Below are 22,996 nucleotides of genomic sequence, written 5' to 3' on the forward strand. Positions count from 1 at the left end.
AACTATCTTTCATTATTCACATTCAATATTTCTTTAACAACTATTAACCCAGGAGAAGGTGGAGGCTATATCCACAATTAACATCGCTTTTGGGTTATTGCAGGCGTGTCCAAGTCAGATGGAATGAAACAGAAAGACCTTTCCAGAACCACACAGATTTATAGATACTGCAACCTTCTTTTGAAGGGGAAAATGGATCTGTCTACTGAATGTTGTTGGTTTGCATATCTGTGGACTAAATGTGTCCAATTTTTGTGAGGGATAGAGAAAAATGAACAGGAGGGACTGTTCCCTCCTGGGAAGGACTTCTTCCATGTATTCAATTGTCTCTGTTTCCAACCAGAAGGCCACTTATATTAGCATGTACCCCAGGCAAAGACTACTCTGTGAGAGGTGGGTTTTTACCAAGGCCTCTCTTCTTGGAATGTGCTTATCTTTAGGAACAATTCTTGTGATGCCGTGGATTTTTCTCCTGTCCCAACTTCTTCCATACTGAGTATATTTCTTTGGTCTGTTCAATGACTTATGCAGCTTTTAAATATATGCTCTGAAATTTGGAACATTAATACGTTGCCATTGCAAAATGCTTAATCTTCTAAACTGCCTTCACATACTTAGATACACACCCACCCGGAAATCCAAAGATGTGGCATAACACCTTCACTTTTAAGTTGAAATAAATCTAGCTTTTCGCTTGATGGTTAGCATTTCCCCTCTCTTTCTGGTAGGTTTTTTTTCTTCTTTATTTTCTTTCCCTCTTTACACATGTTGATCCTTTTGAAAATGAATGTTTGCCAAATCTAGTCTGAGTTGGAAGGGAGGTGGGGAAGAGTTGATATGAAAAGTTCTGACTAAGAACGCTAGCAACTGATTTCTAGTCTAGAGGTGGGCTCTGTGCCTGGTTAAGCAATTAAATTACAATTATACTGATAGATATTATAAATCAGACTTTGGGGAAATGAGTTTGGGGACTGGTGACATCTAGACTCATTTTTATTCTTCACTTGCATCTTAGGGAGAAAAATCAGCACCTGTGGAAGATAAGAGTTGTTTCTTCCTCTAGGGCAGCCAGTTTTCACTTGTAACTCTAAGCTGTGCTCTAGAGACAGGAAGCAAATTCATAACCTTGACCATCTCTTCTAAAATGTAAAGAGAAAAACTGCAGTATCTTTTATCTGGGGGCATGTTAAATAAATTCAGGGGAGAAAGTTTTTATCTCCAAGTAATTGATTTGAATCCTCACCATTGGCCAAAAAAATCTTAGTTTGTTTTGGATGTGAAATCAAGGAGTTTAGTGGTTTCAATCATTTCTTACTGAAATGGTATTCTTTAATTCACTTTCAAGCTGCACTACTGCTGTTCATGGGATAGCTATGTTATAAAAGTGTGTCAGTATTTGGGTCTGCTACTGTGGCATGCTACTTGGCTGTTAATAAAGTATTGTCAGTAGGGCAAATATTCAACAGCGTCATCAAGTTTGAATGCAATAAGTTTGTGTTAGAAAAATGATTCGGACAATAAGATTCCACAAGCCCTTTTGGTATCTTGCCTTCACCAATAAATTGTAGAGTTATGAGAAATATGACTTTGCTTTAAACCCTCAGAGGAAATATTTAAAAAGAATTAAATAAGAAACCAGGCACCTCTCGGTAAAGGAAAAACATTAAAATATCATAATAGTTTGAGAATTTGTTTGATAAATCTACACTGGTATCAGAATATTCTCCCAGACAATAAAAGCACTGTGAGCCCTAAGGTTAAGGGAGAGCTTCTAAGGAAAATTATAGCTGCACAGAAACATTGTAGATTTCCAAATTTTTTAAGGCATTAAAAATTAAGGATAAACACGCACTTCGCTCGTTTCCCTGGATTAAGTGTGGTATGTTAGAAAGGTGTGCGCTTTCCCCATTATACCCATCAGATTTTGAAAATGCAAATCTGCATATAGTCAGAAAGCATATTTGACTTCTGTTTATTTGTATGGGTTAAGGCAAATCAAAATACTGAGTACAACATATGGGAAATATCTAATTTGTAAATCTGCTTATATTTCAACTGAAATGACTTGAAAGTTAAGAATCATGACACCATATCTTAGGCTATTTGTATTTCAAATGCGCTGCATTAACTAGAGAAGTATGAATATACTTTGCTGCTTAAAATCATGATATTCAAAGATCACTAAAGCCGGGCTCTCTCATCACCATTATGGAATTATTATAACTACGGCTTTGGGAACTAGAACATATTTACTGATGATGAATTCTCTACTGTATTTTATTCTGAAAAGATCTGGCTGTCATTAGCAAACAACAAATTAACCTTCATTTATGAAACTTCCTTTTCTTTGGTAAGAAGTAAACTTTAACAACTTGTAAAAACTAGAAACAATCTCAAATATAGGATAGAGACATCTCATGTTAATTCAGCCACAACCTGAGACTTAATATAGGAAATGTACTAAATGTGAACTGTTAGAAAAAAAGACCTGAAAGGGTCCTCTATAAAATTGGTGACCAAATTTTCAGCCTGCTGCTTGAAAACTGGCTTTCCCCTACTAGAACTTACATGCTCCATGCGTCCCTGTGCTGTGTGAGATGCGTGTCTATGAAATTGTGAAAATGGAGGCTTTTCTGGTAGCAAAGGGGTTAAGTTCTTTTTGCTTTACCAGTTTCAAATTACAATGAGAAGCCTCTTCTTTCCCAGCAGGGTTGTGCTTACATTACTCTTTAGATCTCCCTTGAAGAGGGCTGGTATATTTGTGTCTGCTGGAGGTGGAATTAACACTAAGAAGGAGAAAGAGAGTGAAGGGACTTACAGGAAGGTTTGCAAGTAAATTCAGGAAAACACATTGACTTGAATAGTACAACCTTGAGTCTTGTTTTACACTAAGACGACACAAAAGATGTTAAAGTTATCACCAAGCTGCCGGACAAATATATATTCCAACACCAAGGTGCAGATCAGCATAGATCTGTGATTCAGAAATCAGGATTTATCTTGGAAAGAGCTCAAGGGTTGAGAAGAACTCAAGAGCAAGTGAAGATCACTGTGGGAACTACAGTTTATTAGAAGATCAACTTTCGTTCATTCCAATACCAAAGGCCTGATTATCATATACTGATATAGGAATGCATAGGTCATCTGATCAAATAATATTAGCCGCCTTCTGCTCCATCCATGCAGCAAAAGCTCTTAACAACTGTGGATAATTGGAAATTCGAGTTTCAGCTTTCTTAGAAATAACTACTCTTGACATATTTCAAAATCCTGAAAATAGAGCAGGAAAATCAGTGAGGATGTGTGTTCAGAAATGTCACTCTCACTTCAGAAATGAAGAATAGGTAAATTTGTTTTTCAGCTACTGGAAAAATATACCTCCTAAGAACTTAGAATTTTTTTTTTTTTTCTTTCTGGTAAGAGGACAAGAAGGACTAAAAATATCAACTTTTGCTTTTGGACAAAAATGCATCTGACTGTATTTTTACTTAGGGGTATTGTGGGTTTCCTCTGGAGCTGCTGGGTTCTAGTGGGTTCTGCGAAAGGAAGTTTGGGAGACAATCATGTTCACTCCAGTTTTATTTATAGAAGACTACGGAACCACGAACGACGGGAAATACAGAGGGAAATTCTCTCTATCTTGGGTTTGCCTCACAGACCCAGACCATTTTCACCTGGAAAACAAGCTTCCTCTGCACCTCTCTTTATGCTGGACCTGTACAACGCCATGGCCAGTGAGGAGAACCCCGAGGAGCTGGAGTACTCCGTGACGGCGCCCCTGGCTGCAGACTCCCGGGGATCCAGGAAGGGCTCCCCAGCCTCTCCCAATGGGTACCCTCGCCGCATCCAGTTGTCTCGAGCGTCTCCCCTGACCACCCAGAGTCCTCCGCTAGCCAGCCTACACGATGCCAACTTTCTGAATGATGCTGACATGGTCATGAGCTTTGTCAATTTAGGTATGTTGTTCATTTATTTGTTAATCTATGTTATTGCAGTGTGGACGTTTTCCTAATGGCTAAGTAGCTGCTTGGTAGGTGGTCATGTTTATGTAAAGTCATTTTCTATAACTCTCCTCTCCAGCTTCTGTTTCCTTTTTTTCGTTGATGTAATATCAGATTTTGCTTTAGGCAACAGAGTCATATGTACAGATATATATTATTTTAATATAAATAGTTAAAATTAAACATGTGGTTTGGGTAGATTTGGGTCTTTTCACATCTTGTTAAAATTTCAATTTTGTTTAAATGTATGAATAAATAGGCAATAGTCTAAAGAATTTATAAAGACAGCTAATCTATGGGCCAAATAATAATAATGCAGGTATTTACAGATGGAAAGGTAAAAGTGACATTCTGAACCTTTTCTCTTTTTTTTTTTTGGTTAGTAATTTAAAAAGCATATAAATGTAACTTACATGCCACTTAAGACCTCTCATTTCAGGGCAGAAACTACTGTGAAAATATTGATGTGAAACTAATTAAGATCAAATAATATTGTAAAAGATTACTATCAGAGACTTTCAGGGACAGATTCTGAAATTTTGTGAAAAATATTTTGGGAAAGAATTTTCAATCTAAGATTTTTTTACTAGAATGATTAAAATACATCATACTTACTTGATTTTTTTCAGAGGCAAGAGAAATGTAAAACATGCTATGATGGTCTTTACCTATGTAAAACTTTCCTTGTCATTCAAGATAAAAATATGTCAATCAAAAAATTATTTAATTAAAAGAATTCTTAAAGAATAATTTTTAAATTATAGTTTACTGAGTGCTGATACTGACAATACCAAAAAATTTATCTTGGCAATATCAAATGATAAATTAATGCCTTGTTTTCATCTTGCAATATTATTAAAGAGTCTTAAAATGATTTTACAAGGGCTGTGATTTTCCTTAAATTTTTTGGTAGCCACTGAAGGTAAAAGTTTGTTATCTTTAGACTCTAAAAAAAGGAACTAAATAGAATCAACAAATGTAATCAATTCTTAATGTTAGAGTGTTTAAAACTTTGTTTTAAAGTGCAATCTCCTTGGAGTTAAAATTGACATGTTCTATTAGACACTTAATTAAAAACTTCCTCATATATTAAAAAAATATTCTTTGAAAAGTCAGATAGCAACAAATCTTAATGACACATGAAGCTTTTATAATATGCGTTGCTTAATATGCCCCGTTCATTTGCTCTGAGCAATCCTAGTAGGAAAGATAAGGTGCCTGATAAATCATATGTTTCATGTTATAAGAGACAAAGCTCTCATTATAAGCTGTAGTAAGTCATTGGTGGTTGCCTTAATCAAGTGTCCTGGGGGCCTTTTCTTCTCTATGTAATTAACAGGTTCCGTTTGGAACTTTCAAGCCATCAAAATATGTCTTAATTCTAAATTAGTTTGATTGCTTTTTCCTCGTAAGAGTGACATGCAAATATGACTCATGGTATATTTGACTTTGTAGCAATTTCTCAAGATTATTCAATAACTTAACTTTCTTTTTAACATTTTTATAGAAAAAGTACAATCTAGCATGATTTACCTATTCATAAATCACTGAAAAAGCAGTGATTACTTTATTGATTTATAAAACAATAGCTAAGTCTTGAATCTGTCCTAGTAATATATTATATTACAATTGAATACTTTGATCATTCACAAGAGAAGTGTATTTGCTTTTTTAGAAAGGGATGAAATACTATTTTTGAACCCTTGTTCCATTGCTTTTTATAAATTTACATAGAATAAGAAAGCCAACAATAATAATAAACAGTTTTATTCAGGGACTTCTGGGACCATTTTTATCACTAAAGCATATTTATATTTTTAGATCAGTAAAATTTTCATTACTTGGATTATAATTACAGAGTAGTAAATTAATTATATTATGAAATATAAGTATTAATTTTACACCAAAGAAACAATACTGGGTATGAGTTTCAGAAAATGTTTATTTATTTATTTATTCATATCATGCTTAACTTGCTGAGTAGTGATTTATCTTAAATAATAAACTGTGTTGCTTTTTCTTTAAAAATTCCAAACTAAATGTCTCACATGAAATTATTGACTAATTAATTGTGATACTAAGTGAGTTTTTCCTAGGAGTCTCTGAGGAAAATTAAACCACAATTTTATTTTATTCTCTTTAGACCATGCCTTCTAATACAGCCAAAGCTTGCACTCAATCACTACTTAGTAAAAAGCTTTGACTCCTGTATTTCTTCCATAATAAAACAGGTCAAAGCATACTTATTCAGTGTTTCTTACGGTAACATTAATTAATAAAGACTCAAGAGGATTTTATTTTATTTTTTTAGTGTCTTTAAAGATATGTATAGAGTGGAGACTGAGGGCAAACGATCAAATTAGCAAGAGGCAAGGGATTTGTGTTGAGGAAGCCACCTGATATTTAAATATGTGAAAAGAATCTGTTGACATTTCCCATAATAAGTTGAATTATATAAAAAGGCTCTAGTAGCATCCTTGTTATTCATGCCTGCTTGGGTCATTTTCAAGTTACATAATGGATTTTCTACAATTATCTTGTCATTTAGAAACACTTTTTTTTTCCCAACATAAGTTTTGCTCCCCAAGAACAATTAAATTTAATTCAAACTGTGATTAATTTTATGTTCATAAGCAGAAAACAGATTGGAAATTACTAGAAGGAAAACATAAAATGTGAATAAGTTGCCTCAAAGGCAATGTAATAACTAAATATGAAATTAAACACATTATTCTATTCTGACCTTTAAATTATTTTTTGTGATTTGTTCACTTTGAAGAAACAATATTAATTATTGATTGTGTGAAGAGAAACTTTCCACCTAATTTTATTCATTATTCTTAGGCCAACTTTTGTCAGTCTCCTAGTCAACAGCTTTTACAGATTGATTTCTTTGGTTTGTCCTTAAAGCTATTTAATATCAGTGGAATTTTGCTTATTCAATTCCACATTATTTTGTTAGTAAGAAAAACATCATTCTGGTAATTTTCTTTTAGCTATCACTTTTTCAAAAATGTTAAGGGTTAGTTTATATATCAAATATCTTTGCAAATGAAAGGAATATTAGGTAGCTTGTTTGCAATATTTGAGTACATCTCTAGTTCACATAAAGACAAACAAGCAGTGTATTTCTAAGACCTTTTAGTTAGAAACTAACTTCACTTGATTACTTGGTTACTGTAGAATTAAAATGATGTAACATTTGTAGACATTTCAGAGTAAAGTACAGAAAACAACAAACACAGGAAATTCACTTTAATATTACTCTTTGTCTACATGTAGTTCCCTGATAAAGAACTTTAGGTTTATTAATGGGCTTTGATCAGTTGGCTTGGAGTCCAATACTTAGGTACAATTCAAGAATGTAAACTCATTCTCATGCATAAAAGTATGGAAATGTGGTGCTTAGATTTTTTTTGTTTGTATTTTTATAACAACATGTTTAGCATGTTAAGGTATGAAATAGAAAAATAGTTTCACAATTTGAAATGAAAGCCTTCTCCCTTACTCTCCCCAATCATTAAACTCTCCTGGTCCTGGAAGAAAAAAAATGTGCTTATACTCTCAGCTGACAGATTTGAAAGACATCATTGATATTTATTGTTGGTTTTGGCTGACTCAAGTGCCCAGCGGAGAGGAACTTATACACAGATCTACCTAAAGAAGCCTATCCATGTAGTCCCTCCAACAGGGTTATTAACACTTGTGTAACATAAACACACCTATAAACACAGGCAAGTTTTTTTTTTTTTAATTTTTTTAGGAAGGGGGGATGGGAGGAAAAAAACATCTAAAACCATTATAGTACATATTCAAGGTTTATGCCTGGAATAACAAACGCAAAGAGCGGGTGAAATAGTCATTGTTTCCCCACTTTTCACTTTCGAAAATAAGTTGCTGAGGGTGGAGACCTCTATCTTTCTTCTCCGTGAACTCTTGGCATTCTTGACCATGCCCCAGAGGGGAACCCTGTTCTCTAATGCTATGTCCTTGTTGATGGACGACATGGCTGCAGAGATAATTATAACCATAGTTTAATTAGAAGTGTTTTGTGGGTTTGAATGGTCACTCACAAATTGCTAGTTTTAGAAGTTTGATCAGGAGTCCCTGCTGGAGAGAAGGCATTGACATGACAACACACTCTGGAAGGGCTTGGGGCGGCTCACCTGCCGCCTCCAGCTCCTTCCTTTGCATCCTTCCATTTCTGCAGTACCACTGCCCTCTCTTCTTTGCCTCCCCCTCCACCACCCCGGTCTTTCGGCCTTTTCCCTGGAGTTCTAGGGCCTCTTCAGCTCCAGGCTGTCTTGGCATCCCTCTCCTCACTGCCCCACCTCTCCTGGGGTCTGCCTTTGGTCCTTCTTTCTTCATGGCTGGAGGCTTAGATGAGCTGAAAATCAATTTGTCACAGCTCCATAATTGAGGTACAGTCTCCTGTTTTCTCTCTCCTCGAGAAGGAAAAGGATACTAAGGGCCCATGGCAGCCTCCGTGCATCAGGAGCAAAGCTCCCCAGGGCATCGGAACCTCTCCAGCAGGCTGTTGAGGCCACTTTAATTGCTCTCTGCCATCCCCATTCTTCCTTGCCTCCTCACCTCTCCCTGAAGATCTCCTGGACTATATTTAATTGTGTGTGCCTCTCCTAATTTATAACACGATTAAAATTTAAAAGGGGGAAATTCAAGGACAAGTGTTACAAAAGGGAAAAACCGCATCACTGAACAAAAATCATGCTCATCAAAAATGCAACTCGTTTTTGAGTCAGAAAACCCTTCGACTGATAGAATTTTTATGGAATACTCGTCGCATGTCTGTGAAGAGTGATGGTTTCCTTTTTTAAGTTGAGAGAGATGTTGAGAAAACATAAAGAGATCAGGAATAAACTGGTGGAGGCAGGGAATAGGGAGGATGAGACGGAGACAGAAAAAGTATTTTTCTAAAGCCCTGTAAAGGAGGAAAATGAATGGAATGAGTGTGAGGGGCCGTCTCTGGGCCTCGCAGGTGGAGGCTGTGGGGAAACCCTCTGTCCGCCTCATCCTGAGATGGCAGCTCACGCCACATCCCCAACCGCATCAGCTCCGGGGGAAGCCCTTTCATCCTTGCAGACTGAAAAATACTGAAATACCGAAGCGGGGCGGAGGGAGGGGGCACTCAGTGTGTGTGTAGAAGGAGCACACAGACGGGCCACTCACATTTGCAGTCATAAATAATGTAGTAACTCAGCTTGAAAAAACCACAGGTTCAAGGAAGAGGCTTCCCTGACGCAGAGAGGGGCTGAGATCAGAGGAGCCACTGAACGGGTGGGAGGGAGACAATGCGTCCCTTGTTCTAGGGAATATTTATGAGTGCTTCTTTGCACCTTCAGTTCATATTTTATTGGCCGGGCTGTGGGGTTTCCCCATTTGCTCATCCCTTAAAATAATACTCTTGGCTAAGATAGCCTTTAAAATACACCAGTTAGTCCTGACAACTGGCTCATTTATTCGGGGAGAGGGAAAGGGAGCTGCTGATCTGTTCATGCCTGATGGGGATGTTTAGGATACAGTCATGGATCTTAAAAATTATGACTCAGATAAAAATCATAGTGGGAGTATTCACCTGCCATTTTCAGAGATGTTTACAAGAATCTATGGAATCAAATAGCAACCCAGGTTTGTGAGAGTCTTGTTTTAATGGCTGTGATAAAATTGATAATATAATAAGGTATTATAGACGCGAAATCTGTTGAAAAGTACAATGTTCAAAATGAAAAAATGAAATCATTTGTAAGTTAGTAAAAAGTCTGCTTAGTGGTTTGAGGAGAAAAGGAAATAACAAACCTTCATAACCAAAGAGAACACATATATTATACTTGGAAAGCAGTGAACTACCTACTTATTGTAGAAAATGTAGAAACCCGGATCTTGTATAAAGTTGAATTGTTTGGTTGGTATAGAAATTAAACCAAGGTTTAATTATTTTATAATTTCTAAGATGATTAAGGTCCTTGGCTTCACAAGGATGTGTCCTTTCACCCTATTTTCCCTAAACAAGGCAGTCTTGGAAACTGCATTACAAAAAGAATGCTGCGTTTTAGAAATAAATCCATCTAATTGCATTATCTCTTACATATTGTGTTTATTTAACTTCTTTCTGGAAGTAAAGAACAACTTTTATTGTGCTTGTGGTTTAATTGCTTTCTTGAAGTTGTTTGCAATAAAGAAAATAGTTTAAAGAGGTCAGATGCAACTCTCATTTAGATTTTATGCAGGCCTAGAAGACATGTCAACATTAAAAGATTTATTAACATTTACAAACCCCTTCAGCTATGCTGTCTTGATATGAGAAATTCAGTATTATTTGTTGTGCACAGATTTCCTGTCCTTAGTGTAACTTTGCAATTAGCCTTCCTATGCAGGGAGATGGAGTCTATTTGCAGAATCCTAAAGTCCATGGTATATTACTGCTCAAACAGCTATTAGGTTTAATTATAAATGAAATCTAATTGCAGAATAGCAGAAAAGAAGCCAGAATGCCTGTATTAGAATCCCATAGGCTACACTTTCCTTTAGGGTGACCTCAGGGAAGTTATCAATACTTACGTTCTTGAGGTGCCTCTGGTTCTTTGACTAAGAAGTTCTGAAGATAATAATAACACCTTCTCCTTGAGTGTTGAGAGAATTAAATGAGTTAATTACATACAATTTTAAGAAGAGTATTTGGAGCATGCTGCAGCTAAGTCGCTTCAGTCGTGTCCGACTCTGTACGACCCCATAGACGGCTGCGCACCAGGCTTCCCCATCCCTGGGATTCTCCAGGCAAGAATACTGGAGTGGGTTGTCATTTCCGTAGACCTCTTGAAATGGCAGTGATTGTTGTTGGAATTGTATTTGTAGCCAACATCTGTATTGCATTTGCAGGAGCAGCTAAGTAATTTGTGGAACTCAATGTAAAATGAAAATGTGGGGCCACTTGTTTAAAAGTTATCAAGACTTCCAAGATGGTGGCTGCAGGGTATTAGACCCAGCATAGGGCCCTCCTAAGTGCATATTTGATGACATGTAACACTAGCAGGAATCAAGCCCTATTCATCCATTTTTATCCCCAGTGGAAAGAGACAACTTGCACAAACTGAGGCATTTGTGGGGAATTTAATTAAGGTTATAATGTTTCTAATGTAGTGGGTGGGGCCTTCTGGAAAAACTGGAGATAATGCAGCACCTGGACTTGAAGCGGAGCCCTCCTTCCCAACTGCTGGGATGGGATGGGAGCAGAAACAGCTACCAGCAGAAGAGCTGTAGGGGAAGGCACCCTAGTGGGACTCGTGGTCTTTGTGAGAGGGGTGACAGGCAGCCAACTCTAGGCGCTCAGCAGGGAGCGAGGCCTGGGAGTAAACAGCACGCTTCACTCCTCCGCTGTGTCTCCTGTTGGCTGATCATCACTGAAAGCCCAGGGTCATGGGGCCCATTGGGTCGGCTCCCGAAAAATCAGCCTCTTGGTGCAGACAGCTGAGCAGAGAAATGTGGAGAGTGGATCTTGAGGCATAAACTGAAGATCTCTGGGACAAATGGATAAATGTGTATTGAGTGTTTAGTCAACAAGAGTTCTAGAATCACGTCAACTTCAGTGCAACTTACTGATATGTTCGTTAATCCTTGTACAGGTTAATTACAAAATTTAAGAGATAATGATTTATTGTGAGAGCTGATTACATCACAAATTCACTGAATGGTGAAAACAGGCATGGGATGCTGAAAAAAGTTCTTAAATTGTATCTGGATCTGTAATTTTATATTATATATTAAAAGTATTGTATAGCAAACTAAAATTAAAATCAAAGACCCACAGGAACTTCCCTGGTAGTTGAGTGGTTAAGACTCCAATTTTCCAGCACTGGGGGTGTGGGCCCTATCCATGCTGGGTAACTAAGATCCCAAGTGACAGGTGACGTAGCCAAATTTCTTTTTTAATTAAAAAAAAAAAAAAAAACAGAAAACAAACCCACAGTATAAACAGTAGACTACCATTGCCAATCACAAAACTGTATAGAAAATGCTAGCATAAATGCAGGGAAAATATAAAGAGCAGTATATGTTTGCAATCTTAGGCCTGTTGATTCTCAATCCTATGTCATTCTTCCTCACATGGCCCATGAGTGTGTGACAGGTTTTTGAATTCTGAGTGGAATCACGTGATGCCATCTACAGTTCCTGTTGCAGGCAGAAATCATTTCAGGCGGAGGTAAATTGGAATAATTGTCTTTTCCTTTGCTACCTCTCTTCCCCTCTGGCAGAGTTCCTGTGACTCCCAAATGTGTAATTTCATGGGGGAACAGGTGTATATGCTGTTTAGTTCTCATAAATAACCAACTTCTAAGCCTGGAGGCCAGAGCATCCCCTATCCTTTAATCCCAGATGAGCATCAAGTAGAAGTGCTTCTTCCCAGTATAGACCCTCAGCTCAGTTCAGTTCAGTTGCTCAGTCGTGTCCGACTCTTTGCGACCCCATGAATCGCAGCACGCCAGGCCTCCCTGTCCATCACCAACTCCCGGAGTTCACTCAGACTCATGTCCATCGAGTCAGTGATGCCATCCAGCCATCTCATCCCCTGTCGTCCCCTTCTCCTCCTGCCCCCAATCCCTTCCAGCATCAGAGTCTTTTCCAATGAGTCAACTCTTTGTGTGAGGTGGCCAAAGTACTGGAGTTTCAGCTTTAGTGTCAGTCCTTCCAAAGAAATCCCAGGGCTGATCTCCTTCAGAATGGACTAGTTGGATCTCCTTGCAGTCCAAGGGACTCTCAAGAGTCTTCTCCAACACCACAATTCAAAAGCATTAATTATAGACCCTGCTCCCCTTTAAATCGCCAAAGAATGGTTGCTTTTAACCTGAGTTTACTTCTGTAGTTATCAAAAGCAGAGGAAGAGAGAGTTACATTTGGAAATGTTGTAGGCTTCTCAGCAGATAATCTTGACGTAGACATTGACAACTAATTTCATGAGGAAGAAGTACAGGTCATCATTTATATGGGCCTTATGGTTAATATTTTGCAGATGTTTTCTTTGCTGAGAGTGAGGACAGGTTACTTGGTCTCCTAACCATCTCAGTAAAACATTTTGGAGTCAGAATGGCTTGAATATCAACTTTGCATTAATACGTGTGTATGTTGCTTCCCTGGTGGCTCAGATGCTAAAGAATCTGCAGTGCAGGAGACCTGGGCTTGATTCCTGGTCAGGAAGATCCCCTGGAGAAGGGATTGGCAACCCACTCCAGTATTCTTGTCTGGAAAATCCCCCAGACAGAGGAGCCTGGTCGGCTACAGTCCATGGGGTCGCAAAGAGTCAGATACGACTGAACACTAACACACACACACATCTTTGAACAAATGATTTCACATTGTTGGGACTGTTGCCTTGTCTGTAAAGTGGAGATCATGATACAGAATTGTATTAATAGTTAGAACTTAACAAGGTGGGGTTATAGCTCTTTGAGCCAACATGAGTTTAGTTAACAGCTATTGTAACAATTTCTGCTCGAGTAAGGTCCACAGGGTTCTAATGCTGGAGTTGGTGTTTTAAGCCCAGTCCACCAGATCTCATCAGATCATTTTCTAACTGAAACTGTGGGACATTACGCACATGAATTTTGCTCTATCCAAAAAAAAAAAATGAACTTGAATTTTCAGGGACTGTTTTCAAGTTGGACAGTTGATGGACTCTGCTCGGTCCTTGGGGTGTCCAGGGAAATGTCAGTTCACAGCTGAACTTTTGGGTAACAGGAAAGTCTCCCTGTGATCTTCTGAAGGCAACACTTTCTGGGAGGGGCTACTGAAAGATGCTTTTTAATTACTTTTGGACCCATTCCTAGAAGGAACCCAACATTTTACTTTCATTCCAGATAGTCCCTGTTCCATTTCCTTGCTTGTTATGGAGAAGGGGAAATTGCTGGTAGGCCAGTGTTGTAATGAAGATGTGGTCACTCTCTAAAAGACCCTTTGAAAGGATGGAAAAAAATCTTGAGTTTGAAAGTTTGTTTTCAGAAGCTAGCATTTTTGTTTTGTTTTAATTTTGAAAAAAAGTTGACTCATGATGAAAATCTCAGTGAATAAACTTCTGAACTCTAAAAAGGAAAACCACTCTGTTCAAATAATCATGCAATCCTGGTGTTTTGAGTGTTATCTGTTTCTCAGATCATGTTTGGATTTATGATTTTCTAATTTCTGGCTGTTCCCATTACTGTTTGTATCATTGTTGAAATTTTGTTTCTATTTTACACAATCCAGCCTGAAGCATTTTGACTTTCCTAGACTATGAGTTTGAATTTTGTTTTGTTTTCTTTCTTTCCTGATGACAGTTGGATCTTTTTATTAATTTTTCTTGAATTGTTTCTTGTTTTAATATTTTAAAGCAAGATGGGAATGCATGGATTTTATCCAAAAAAGTCACACAAAAGGCCTTGCATGAACTGTGGACCTCTTCTGTTTACACTATCCATATTGTAAAGTCATCACATGGACTTTTGTTATTTCCTGATATGTTGAGTGGAAAAATATGGATTTATTGTTTTTTCATTATTTGATAACATGCTGAAAGATAAGTCATCATGATGCTCTTTGCTAAAGTTTTCATTGTGATGAGTTAAGTTCTTATAGTATGGATTCCGACATGTTCTGACATGTGCAAATCAACAGTTAAGATTTTTTTCTTCTGCACTGTCATATCAAAAATGGTCAGCATTTTACAGTTGTTCACTTGGAGGAAGAATTTATCAGAATTACGCAAGCTTGTTATCATTGTTTTCTGTGTACGTGATATATATAAAGTATACATTTTCACATAATTTTATTTTACTTAAAAAAAATCATTTATGTATTTTGCTACACCAGGTCTTAGTTGTGACATGTGGGATCTTCAGTTAAAGTAGCATGTGAACTCTTAGTTGTTGTAGCACTTGGGATATGCTTCCCCAAAACCAGAGATCGAATCTGGGTCCCCATGCATTAGGAGCACTGAGTCTTAGCCACTGGACTAGCAGGGAAGTCCCTGTCACATAATTTTAAATGATAGTATAGTCGTAGCAGTAGTCTTTAAATCAACAATAACAACAATTAAATATAATTCCTCTGCCTGGACTGGACTAAGTAATTCATATGCTTTTTTTCAGTTAATCTGTGTCTGAAACCCACTGTCATGGGTAAATATCTTATCCCTTTTTTTTTTTGGTGTGAAAACTGAGACTTGTTAGAAGTTAAATAACTTACAAAGTTCACTCAGCTGATAAAGGCAGAATCAGTATGGGGAGCACAATCTGTCTGGCTATACATTTTTTTTGTTCTTTGCCACTACTCTTTAGATAGGTAACCTACTTTTGAAATATATAGACAGCAGTGCAACTTCTAACAACAACAATAATCATGGTTTGCACTTTGGTACATCATCCTTGCATCCAGCACTCAGGGAAGCAGATAGGACCACGATACGCATCTGTGGGCACTGGAGAGCTGAGATGTGTATTACTCATTCAGTGACTGGGCCGATGCAGCTGACTACTGGCTGTTGGGTCAGGCACCGAGGAGAGGCTCTGCCTGTCCCCCTGCCGAGATCACAGGGCAGGGGAATTGAGGTCCAGGCCCTTGATGCTTATGTCAGGATTTTTTTTTTTTCTTTTTTGCTTAATGTCACCTTTCAAAAAATCACAAAAATTCCAGCACCAAGTTAAAAAAAAAGCATTAACAAACATTCTCTAAAACGATGTGTTCCTTTGTTATTGAACTAACCAGGTAGAATTAACCTCTTGTGTACAGAAAAAAGTTTCCAAACCCCCATCCCTTTAAAGAAAATTTTCAAAAAGAAGAGAAAAAAAAGCTATAATCTTATCAGCAAACAGAACCTAAGGAAGCCCGTTAGTCCAAAAAGCATAATGCAGGGGTAGACTGAGGCTTCAGCACAGCTTAGAGGCTCTCTCTAAAATCTGCTCTGTATCACATAGGACCTTACTATGTGAAAGTCCAGTGATTTTAGGGGCGATATATTTTGCACCACATGCTTACTGTATGTTCCAGAGAAGTGTGGCTTAAACATTTATTATTTATTATGCTGTGCTTGGAGAAGGAATTGTGCTGTGATTAGAAAACCGGGGTAAAGATCACACGGTTTTTCAACATTAGATTATTGGATCTGTCTGAATTTTCACCCCAGACCCTACGTTACTTCTTCATATGTGTGCTAACAAGCTTGTGTTTGCTATCTCCTCTGTTATCGTACATATTGCACATAGTATGGATTCAGGATATAATCAGTCACTGAAGACACACTTTGTCATGTGCAGAATAACGGAAATTCAAAAAACTGGTATACAGAATTTTTGGATATGCCGCTTTGAATCTTCTCAGGATCCTGGTCAGTAGACCATTATTATTTCAACTTGATTATTGAGAAACATTGCTCAGTATTTTACCACTGCTTGACTCTTTCCTAGCAATCTTCTGTGATCATGAAATGAACATATACTGCAAAAAGTGAATCTAAGTCTCCTGGGACGCCATCCCTGTGATTGGTGCTTACCCAAGAATTCATATCAACACAACACCAGATCGTCAAAGTGAAATCATAGAGGAAGGACTTAGGACTTGCCCTGATTTCTGCTCTAGTGGAAGGCGCTGTCTTCCTCGGCTAACACTTACGCGGTGCTGCTAAGGTGCCAGCCAGTGTGCCAAGAGTATTTCAAGTGCTAACATTTAATTGCCACACAATGACCTTATTTTACAGATGAGGGAACTGAGATCCAAAGATGTCACTGGTCCAAAGCCCTGCATCCTGTAAGAGGAGGAAGTGGATTCAGAGTGCAAGCTGCCCCCTGCTCCGCTGTGTCTCCTTTGTAAATGCTGTCAGGAAGGCTGTTGGTTGGGACATGGTTTGAACTCTATCAACTTCTGTAAATTTTTCCAACACTTCCCATATTGGACTTGTGATAGTTTCACTTCATTAGCAATGCTTTAGATTTTAGAGGGGAAAAGTCCCTAGGAATGAGCTTACTAAAAGTCTTCTCCCTGGAGCTGGGCTCCTCTAAGCCTTCTCCTGAATGGGGAGGCGTGGCCTTTTGAAGAAGGCAGACCCTCATGACACTCGCAAGGCAGAGGGAGGCAAGTGCTCTGCAGACCCCATGGATGCTGACCTTTGTGACATTTGACCAGTTGGCCAGTAATGAATGAGGGAAAGGGGATCTGTGTTGAGTCCTACCTTCAAAAGTCAGACTTGAGAGGAACAGGAATAATGTTTGGCCAGAAAGAAAAGAGGTAGACTAGCAAAGCTGTAAACACTAATAGGCCTCAAAAGCAGAGGTTGGAGGGTGGAATAAAATTCATTCATTTGGATGCTGGAAAACTACCAGATTGCTGGTCAATGTCGAAGGGCACGTAACAGGTCTGCCCTGCAGCTAGGATGAAGGCCTTGTCACAGCTTTTGTGACCCAATCTTGGACTGGCTCGCAAATGTCATGCAAATGTCACCTATTAAACTAGAAGTTTCGGCTGCAGGACCACGTGAACCTACAAGTTAGGAAATCCCTGCTATTGCAGCTGGGAGCCCTGGCAGCTAGCCTCTGCTCCATCCTGCTGGTTATGGCTGAGGTCTCCTCTGTGTTCTGTATAACACTGAACACTCCACATAGAAAGCACGTCTCCTGGTTTGTAGCAGCTACAGCCCTAATCTCTTGCACGTGTAGAGTGAGTGCCTTTCACGCAATTCATTCATGGCCCCTACATCACACCAAAGCTAAATCTATTGTTTCTGCTTTTCACATATCTTATGAATTTAAAGCTAAGGCCTTGGGATATTTAGGGCTTCCATCTGGTGGCTCAGATGGTAAAGAATCTGCGTACAGTATGGGAGACCCGGGTGAGATCCCTGTGTCGGAAAGATCCCCTGGAAAAGGAAGTGGCTATACCCACTCCAGTATTCTTGCCTGGAGAATTCCACAGACAGAGAAGCCTGGTGGGCTACAGTCCACGTAGTCGCAATGGGACATTTAAATAAATAAATATTTATTTATTTAAATAAATATTAAATGAATATTAAATAAATAAATATTTATTTATTTTCTCTTGTTTTCCAAGAGAAAATATTTTGGGGACAAGGTGCCTGGGGACTCTCAGCTGCCCCCAACCCTCAGTGGGCTTCCCTGGTGACTCAGATGGTAAAGAATCTGCTTGAAATGCAGGAGTCCTGGGATCGATCCCTGGGTCTTAATACCAAGCCAAGAAATCAAAAGAGGACTTGTAAAAAGCAAGGATGTTTATTTATGTATCAAATTTCAGCAATAAACCTGAGGACTAATCTCTGCTTTGAAAGGCAAATCAAGAAGTAGCTGCAGCATAGAGGTGAACATTTAGGATGGAACCTGCTTATTTTTAAAAATTCTATTTTCTTTCTCTCTCTCTTCCCTTTACCTGACCACTCCCACCCAATCAACCCACAGCCTGTTTGTAACCTAAGGGGAAGTATGAACAATCTCAGTATCTGATTTCAAATTATTTAGACTGAGATATACTTAGAAGGCCAGAAGATAAAATTATTGTTTATGACTGGGTCATAAATCATATTTAATTTTAATTCCACTAACTTCATTGATATACAATAACTCAGTTCAGTTCAGTCGCTCAGTCATGTCCTACTCTTTGCGACCCCATAAACCTGGGGTTTACCCAAACTCATGTCCATTGAGTCAGTGATGCCATCTAACCATCTCAGTCTGTCATCCCCTTCTCCTCCTGCCTTCCATTGTTCCCAGCATCAGGGTCTTTTCAAATGAGTCAGCTCTTTGCATCAGGTGGACAAAATATTGGAGTTTCAGCTTCAACATCAGTCCTTCGAATGAACACCCAGGACTGATCTTCTTTAGGATGGACTGGCTGGATCTCCTTGCAGTCCAAGGGACTCTCGAGAGTCTTCTCCAACACCACAGTTCAAAAGCATCATTTGTCTGTGCTCAGCTTTCTTTATAGCCCAACTCTCACATCCATACATGACTACTGGGAAAACCATAGCCTTGACTAGATGGACCTCTGTTGACAAAGTAATGTCTCTGCTTTTTAATATGCTGTCTGGGTTGGTCATAACTTTCCTTCCAAGGAGCAAGTGTCTTTTAATTTCATGGCTGCAATCACCATCTGCAGTGACTTTGGAGCCCCCCAAAATAAAGTCTGACACTGTTTCTGCTGTTTCCCTGTCTATTTACCATGAAGTCATGGGAGCAGATGCCATAATCTTAGTTTTCTGAATGCTGAGCTTTAAGCCAACTTTTTCACTCTCCTCTTTCACTTTCATCAAGAGGCTTTTTAGTTCCTCTTCACTTTCTGCCATAAGGGTGGTGTCATCTGCATATCTGAGGTTATTGATATTTCTCACGGCAATCTTGAATCTTGTGCTTCATCCAGCCTAGTGTTTCTCATGATGTTCTCTGCACATAAGTTAAATAAGCAGGGTGACAATATACAGCCTTGACGTACTCCTTTTCCTATTTGGAACCAGTCTGTTGTTCCATGTCCAGTTCCAACTGTTGCTTCCTGACCTGCGTATAGGTTTCTCAAGCGGCAGGTCAGGTGGTCTGCTATTCCTGTCTCTTGCAGAGTTTCCACAGTTTATTGTGATCCACATAGTCAAAGGCTTTGGCATAATCAATAAAGCAGAAATAGATGTTTTTCTGGAACGCTCTTGCTTTTTTGACGATCCAGCAGGTGTTGGGAATTTGATCTCTGGTTCCTCTGCCTTTTCTAAAACCAGCTTGAACATCAGGAAGTTCACAGTTCACATGTTGCTGAAGCCTGGCTTGGAGAATTTTGAGCATTACTTTACTAGTATGTGAGATGAGTGCAATTGTGAGGTAGTTTGAGCATTCTTTGGCATTGCCTTTCTTAGGGATTGGAATAAAAACTGACCTTTTCCAGTCCTGTGGCCACTGCTGAGTTTTCCAAATTTGCTGGCATATTGAGTGTAACACTTTCACAGCATCATCTTTCAGGATTTGAAATAGCTCCACTGGAATTCCATCCCCTCCGCTAGCTTTGTTCATAGTGATGCTTTCTAAGGCCCATTTGACTTCACATTCCAGGATGTCTGGCTCTAGGTGAGTGATCACACCATCGTGATTATCTTGGTCATGAAGATCTTTTTTGTACAGTTCTTTTGTGTATTCTTGCCACCTCTTCTTAATATCTTCTGCTTCTGTTAGGTGCATACCATTTCTGTCCTTTATTGAGCCCATATTTGCATGAAATGTTCCCTTGGTATCTCTAACAACTCAAGCCCCTGCTGAAACATGATTGTTTAAAGCTGTTGGGCACCTTCAATCACTGACTGTTTTAAATCAGAATTCTTAGCATTTGTCAGGTGATTTTCTTGAAAGTGTTTTAAGTTCTTCTATAAGGGGTAGATCTGAAATTTTACAGTCAAATAAATTTGAACTGTGCTGAGAAATAGTCATTATAGGTTTGCTATTTCTAAGAGAAGACTATTCAGTATCTTTATTATGTTAATGAGCTTTGTGCATCTCTGCAAGGAGAACATGGGTTATGAGGTTTCCAAGGCACATGAACTCTGGAGCTCTCCTGACAGAGCCATGGATACCCAGTGTTACAGCAAACTCACTCTGAGAAACACTCCTCCACGAGAAAATTCTATTATATGAAATCATTTTTGGAAACAATGGCAAGCAAAGTATTATGATAAGTTAGTTTGTTGACACTATGACCACTTTATTTCCAAAATTAAAAAGAAGCAGCAAAAAAGTTTAAATCTATTATCTAGAACTGCTATTGTTGATATTTTAATATTTCTTTCCATACTTTTCAAGCATTCACTTTTTTAGAATTAAGCAATGTTTATGCAATGTTGTGCCCTTGGTTTATTCTTGATTTTTTAAGTATATGACCATTCTCATTTTTTCGTGTGCTCTTTATGAGCATATTTTTAATGACAATAATATTTCAGCTGAATAATTATAGCTGGGCATGTAATTTTTCCTTTTTGTTGTTGTTGTTTATTGCTGCTGTTCAGCTGTGTCCAACTCTTTTGCCACCCCATGGACTGAATACTGCCAGGCTTCTCTGTTCATGGGATTTCCCAAGCAAGAGTACTAGAGTGGGTTGGCATTTCCTTCTCCAGGGGATTTTCCCAACCCAGGGATAAAACCTGTGTCTCCTTCATTGCAGGTGAATTCTTTACCACCGAACTACCAGGGAAGCCCTTTTCCAGTTTTCACTATTATATAATCTGTTGAAATGAACATCTTTATATATGTGTTCATAAACATTTTTGGCAATTTCTGATCACTTTCTTAGAATTTGTTCTTTAAAATTGAGTTAGAATAAAATTATCTTTTAAATCTTCTGAAAAACTACTAAATAGTACTAAATTGTTTTTCAGTCAACTTGTTTCAATTACTATTTGCACCAACCATAAATACTAGTACTATTTTATCGTGTGTGTGTGTGTGTGTGTGTGTGTGTGGTGTTAGTCGCTCAGTTGTGTCCAACTCTTTGCGACCCCATGGACTATTGACTGACCACCAGGCTCCTCTGTCTATGGAATTCCCCAGGCAAGAATACTGGAGTGGGTTGCTATTCCCTTCTATAGACTATTTTATTATACTGAAATCTAAATTAAATCTAATATATTTACATTCTTAACTATCTTAAACCTTTTTTTTCTGAATTTGTATTTCTTCTGAATTAAAAAAAAATTCAGAAAAACTGGAAAACACTTCCATTATTTAACAGTTTGGGAAATATTTCATCCACATCCCTCTCCAGAAATAACTGCTTGAAGGTGCCATGTAGCTGATTACTGGAATGGAAATCACTAAGAATGGAAAGTACATAGTCTTCAAGGGACTATATTTTAGGATAAAATTCAGCAGAAGAAATAAATTTTGGCCTAAATAAACTAACGCCCTAATAATCTCCTGTAATTTAATTATAAACCATGCATTTGTAGCTAACCTAAGAACAGGGGTGGCAGAGGGGTGTAAGTATCTCATTGATTACACTATTTACATGTGGCATTTGGGAACTGGACGGAGGAGCACTAAGTAAACACACAAATGAAAAAAAAAATATTGTTTGATTTTTGGCTGCACGCGGGCTTTCTCGAGCTGCAGAGAGCAGGGGCTAGTCTTCCTTGACGTGCTTCTCAATGCAGTGGTTTCTCTTGTTGGGGCACACAGGCCTAGCTGCCCTGTGACATGTGATATCTACCCGGACCAAGTATCAAACTCGTGTGGACCACCAAGGTGGTCTCTACACAAATTATTTTTAATTGATTATCCATTGCCTGCATTTACCCACAAATTACATACCTTCTAGTTTAGTATCAAGTTTGATTATTGGTCTAAGTCTTTTTCACAGAATCGCAAGATGTTTTGGAATCACGTCTTGCCATCAGCTGTTGTTTAAATGATCATATTGATGAGGAACATTCATGACCCGCTTTCCTCAACTTGGCCTCTTTAGCAGCTTCTAGGCTGATCCGAGGTTAAGGAAGTATAGGATATGCCTACAGTTTTGTTTTGGCTAAATCTGGTCTCTAAATCATGATTTTTCATTACACATGTTCATCATCTTATCAACATCTCTTAGCCCTGAAAAGTTCAATGCTATATCATAGTGTAGTTTTTAAAAAAGACATTTATGCAACAGGTAGAAATCTAAGTATTAGTACAATGGTGTCCCAACTGCAAAAATAACTCAGCTGAAGTGACAGTATCAAATAATTAGATAAACTCTGAATCAAGAAATAAGGTATATCAGAAACACACACGCAAAAGAAATCAGGGGTCATAATTTTATGTTAGCAAGTTTAAGATGCAAGGGAAAATGAATGACATAAAACAGAGCAAGTCAGTATAACACAGACTGTATAAAACTTGACAGAGCTCCAGGTTTGCCAAATCTTTGTATGGGAAGTAATAAATCAAAATGCATGGAATAAAAATTGTTAGACGTGTAAGTAAAAGCTGAAGCAAAGTTATAGT

General features: G+C 38.3%; 1 protein-coding gene across 1 annotated transcript in view; it reads left to right on the forward strand.

Annotated features, from left to right (window-relative positions):
* Positions 1–2,721: 2,721 nt before the first annotated feature.
* BMP5 (bone morphogenetic protein 5) overlaps positions 2,722–22,996 on the forward strand; it is a 143,938-nt gene continuing 123,663 nt past the window's right edge. The window contains exon 1 of the mRNA XM_004018730.6: positions 2,722–3,956. Coding sequence (XP_004018779.1) covers positions 3,467–3,956 — 490 coding nt within the window. The 5' untranslated portion in view covers positions 2,722–3,466. The remainder of the gene's footprint in view (positions 3,957–22,996) is intronic.

Source organism: Ovis aries, chromosome 20, assembly GCF_016772045.2.
Source record: "Ovis aries strain OAR_USU_Benz2616 breed Rambouillet chromosome 20, ARS-UI_Ramb_v3.0, whole genome shotgun sequence".
Taxonomy (NCBI): domain Eukaryota; kingdom Metazoa; phylum Chordata; class Mammalia; order Artiodactyla; family Bovidae; genus Ovis; species Ovis aries.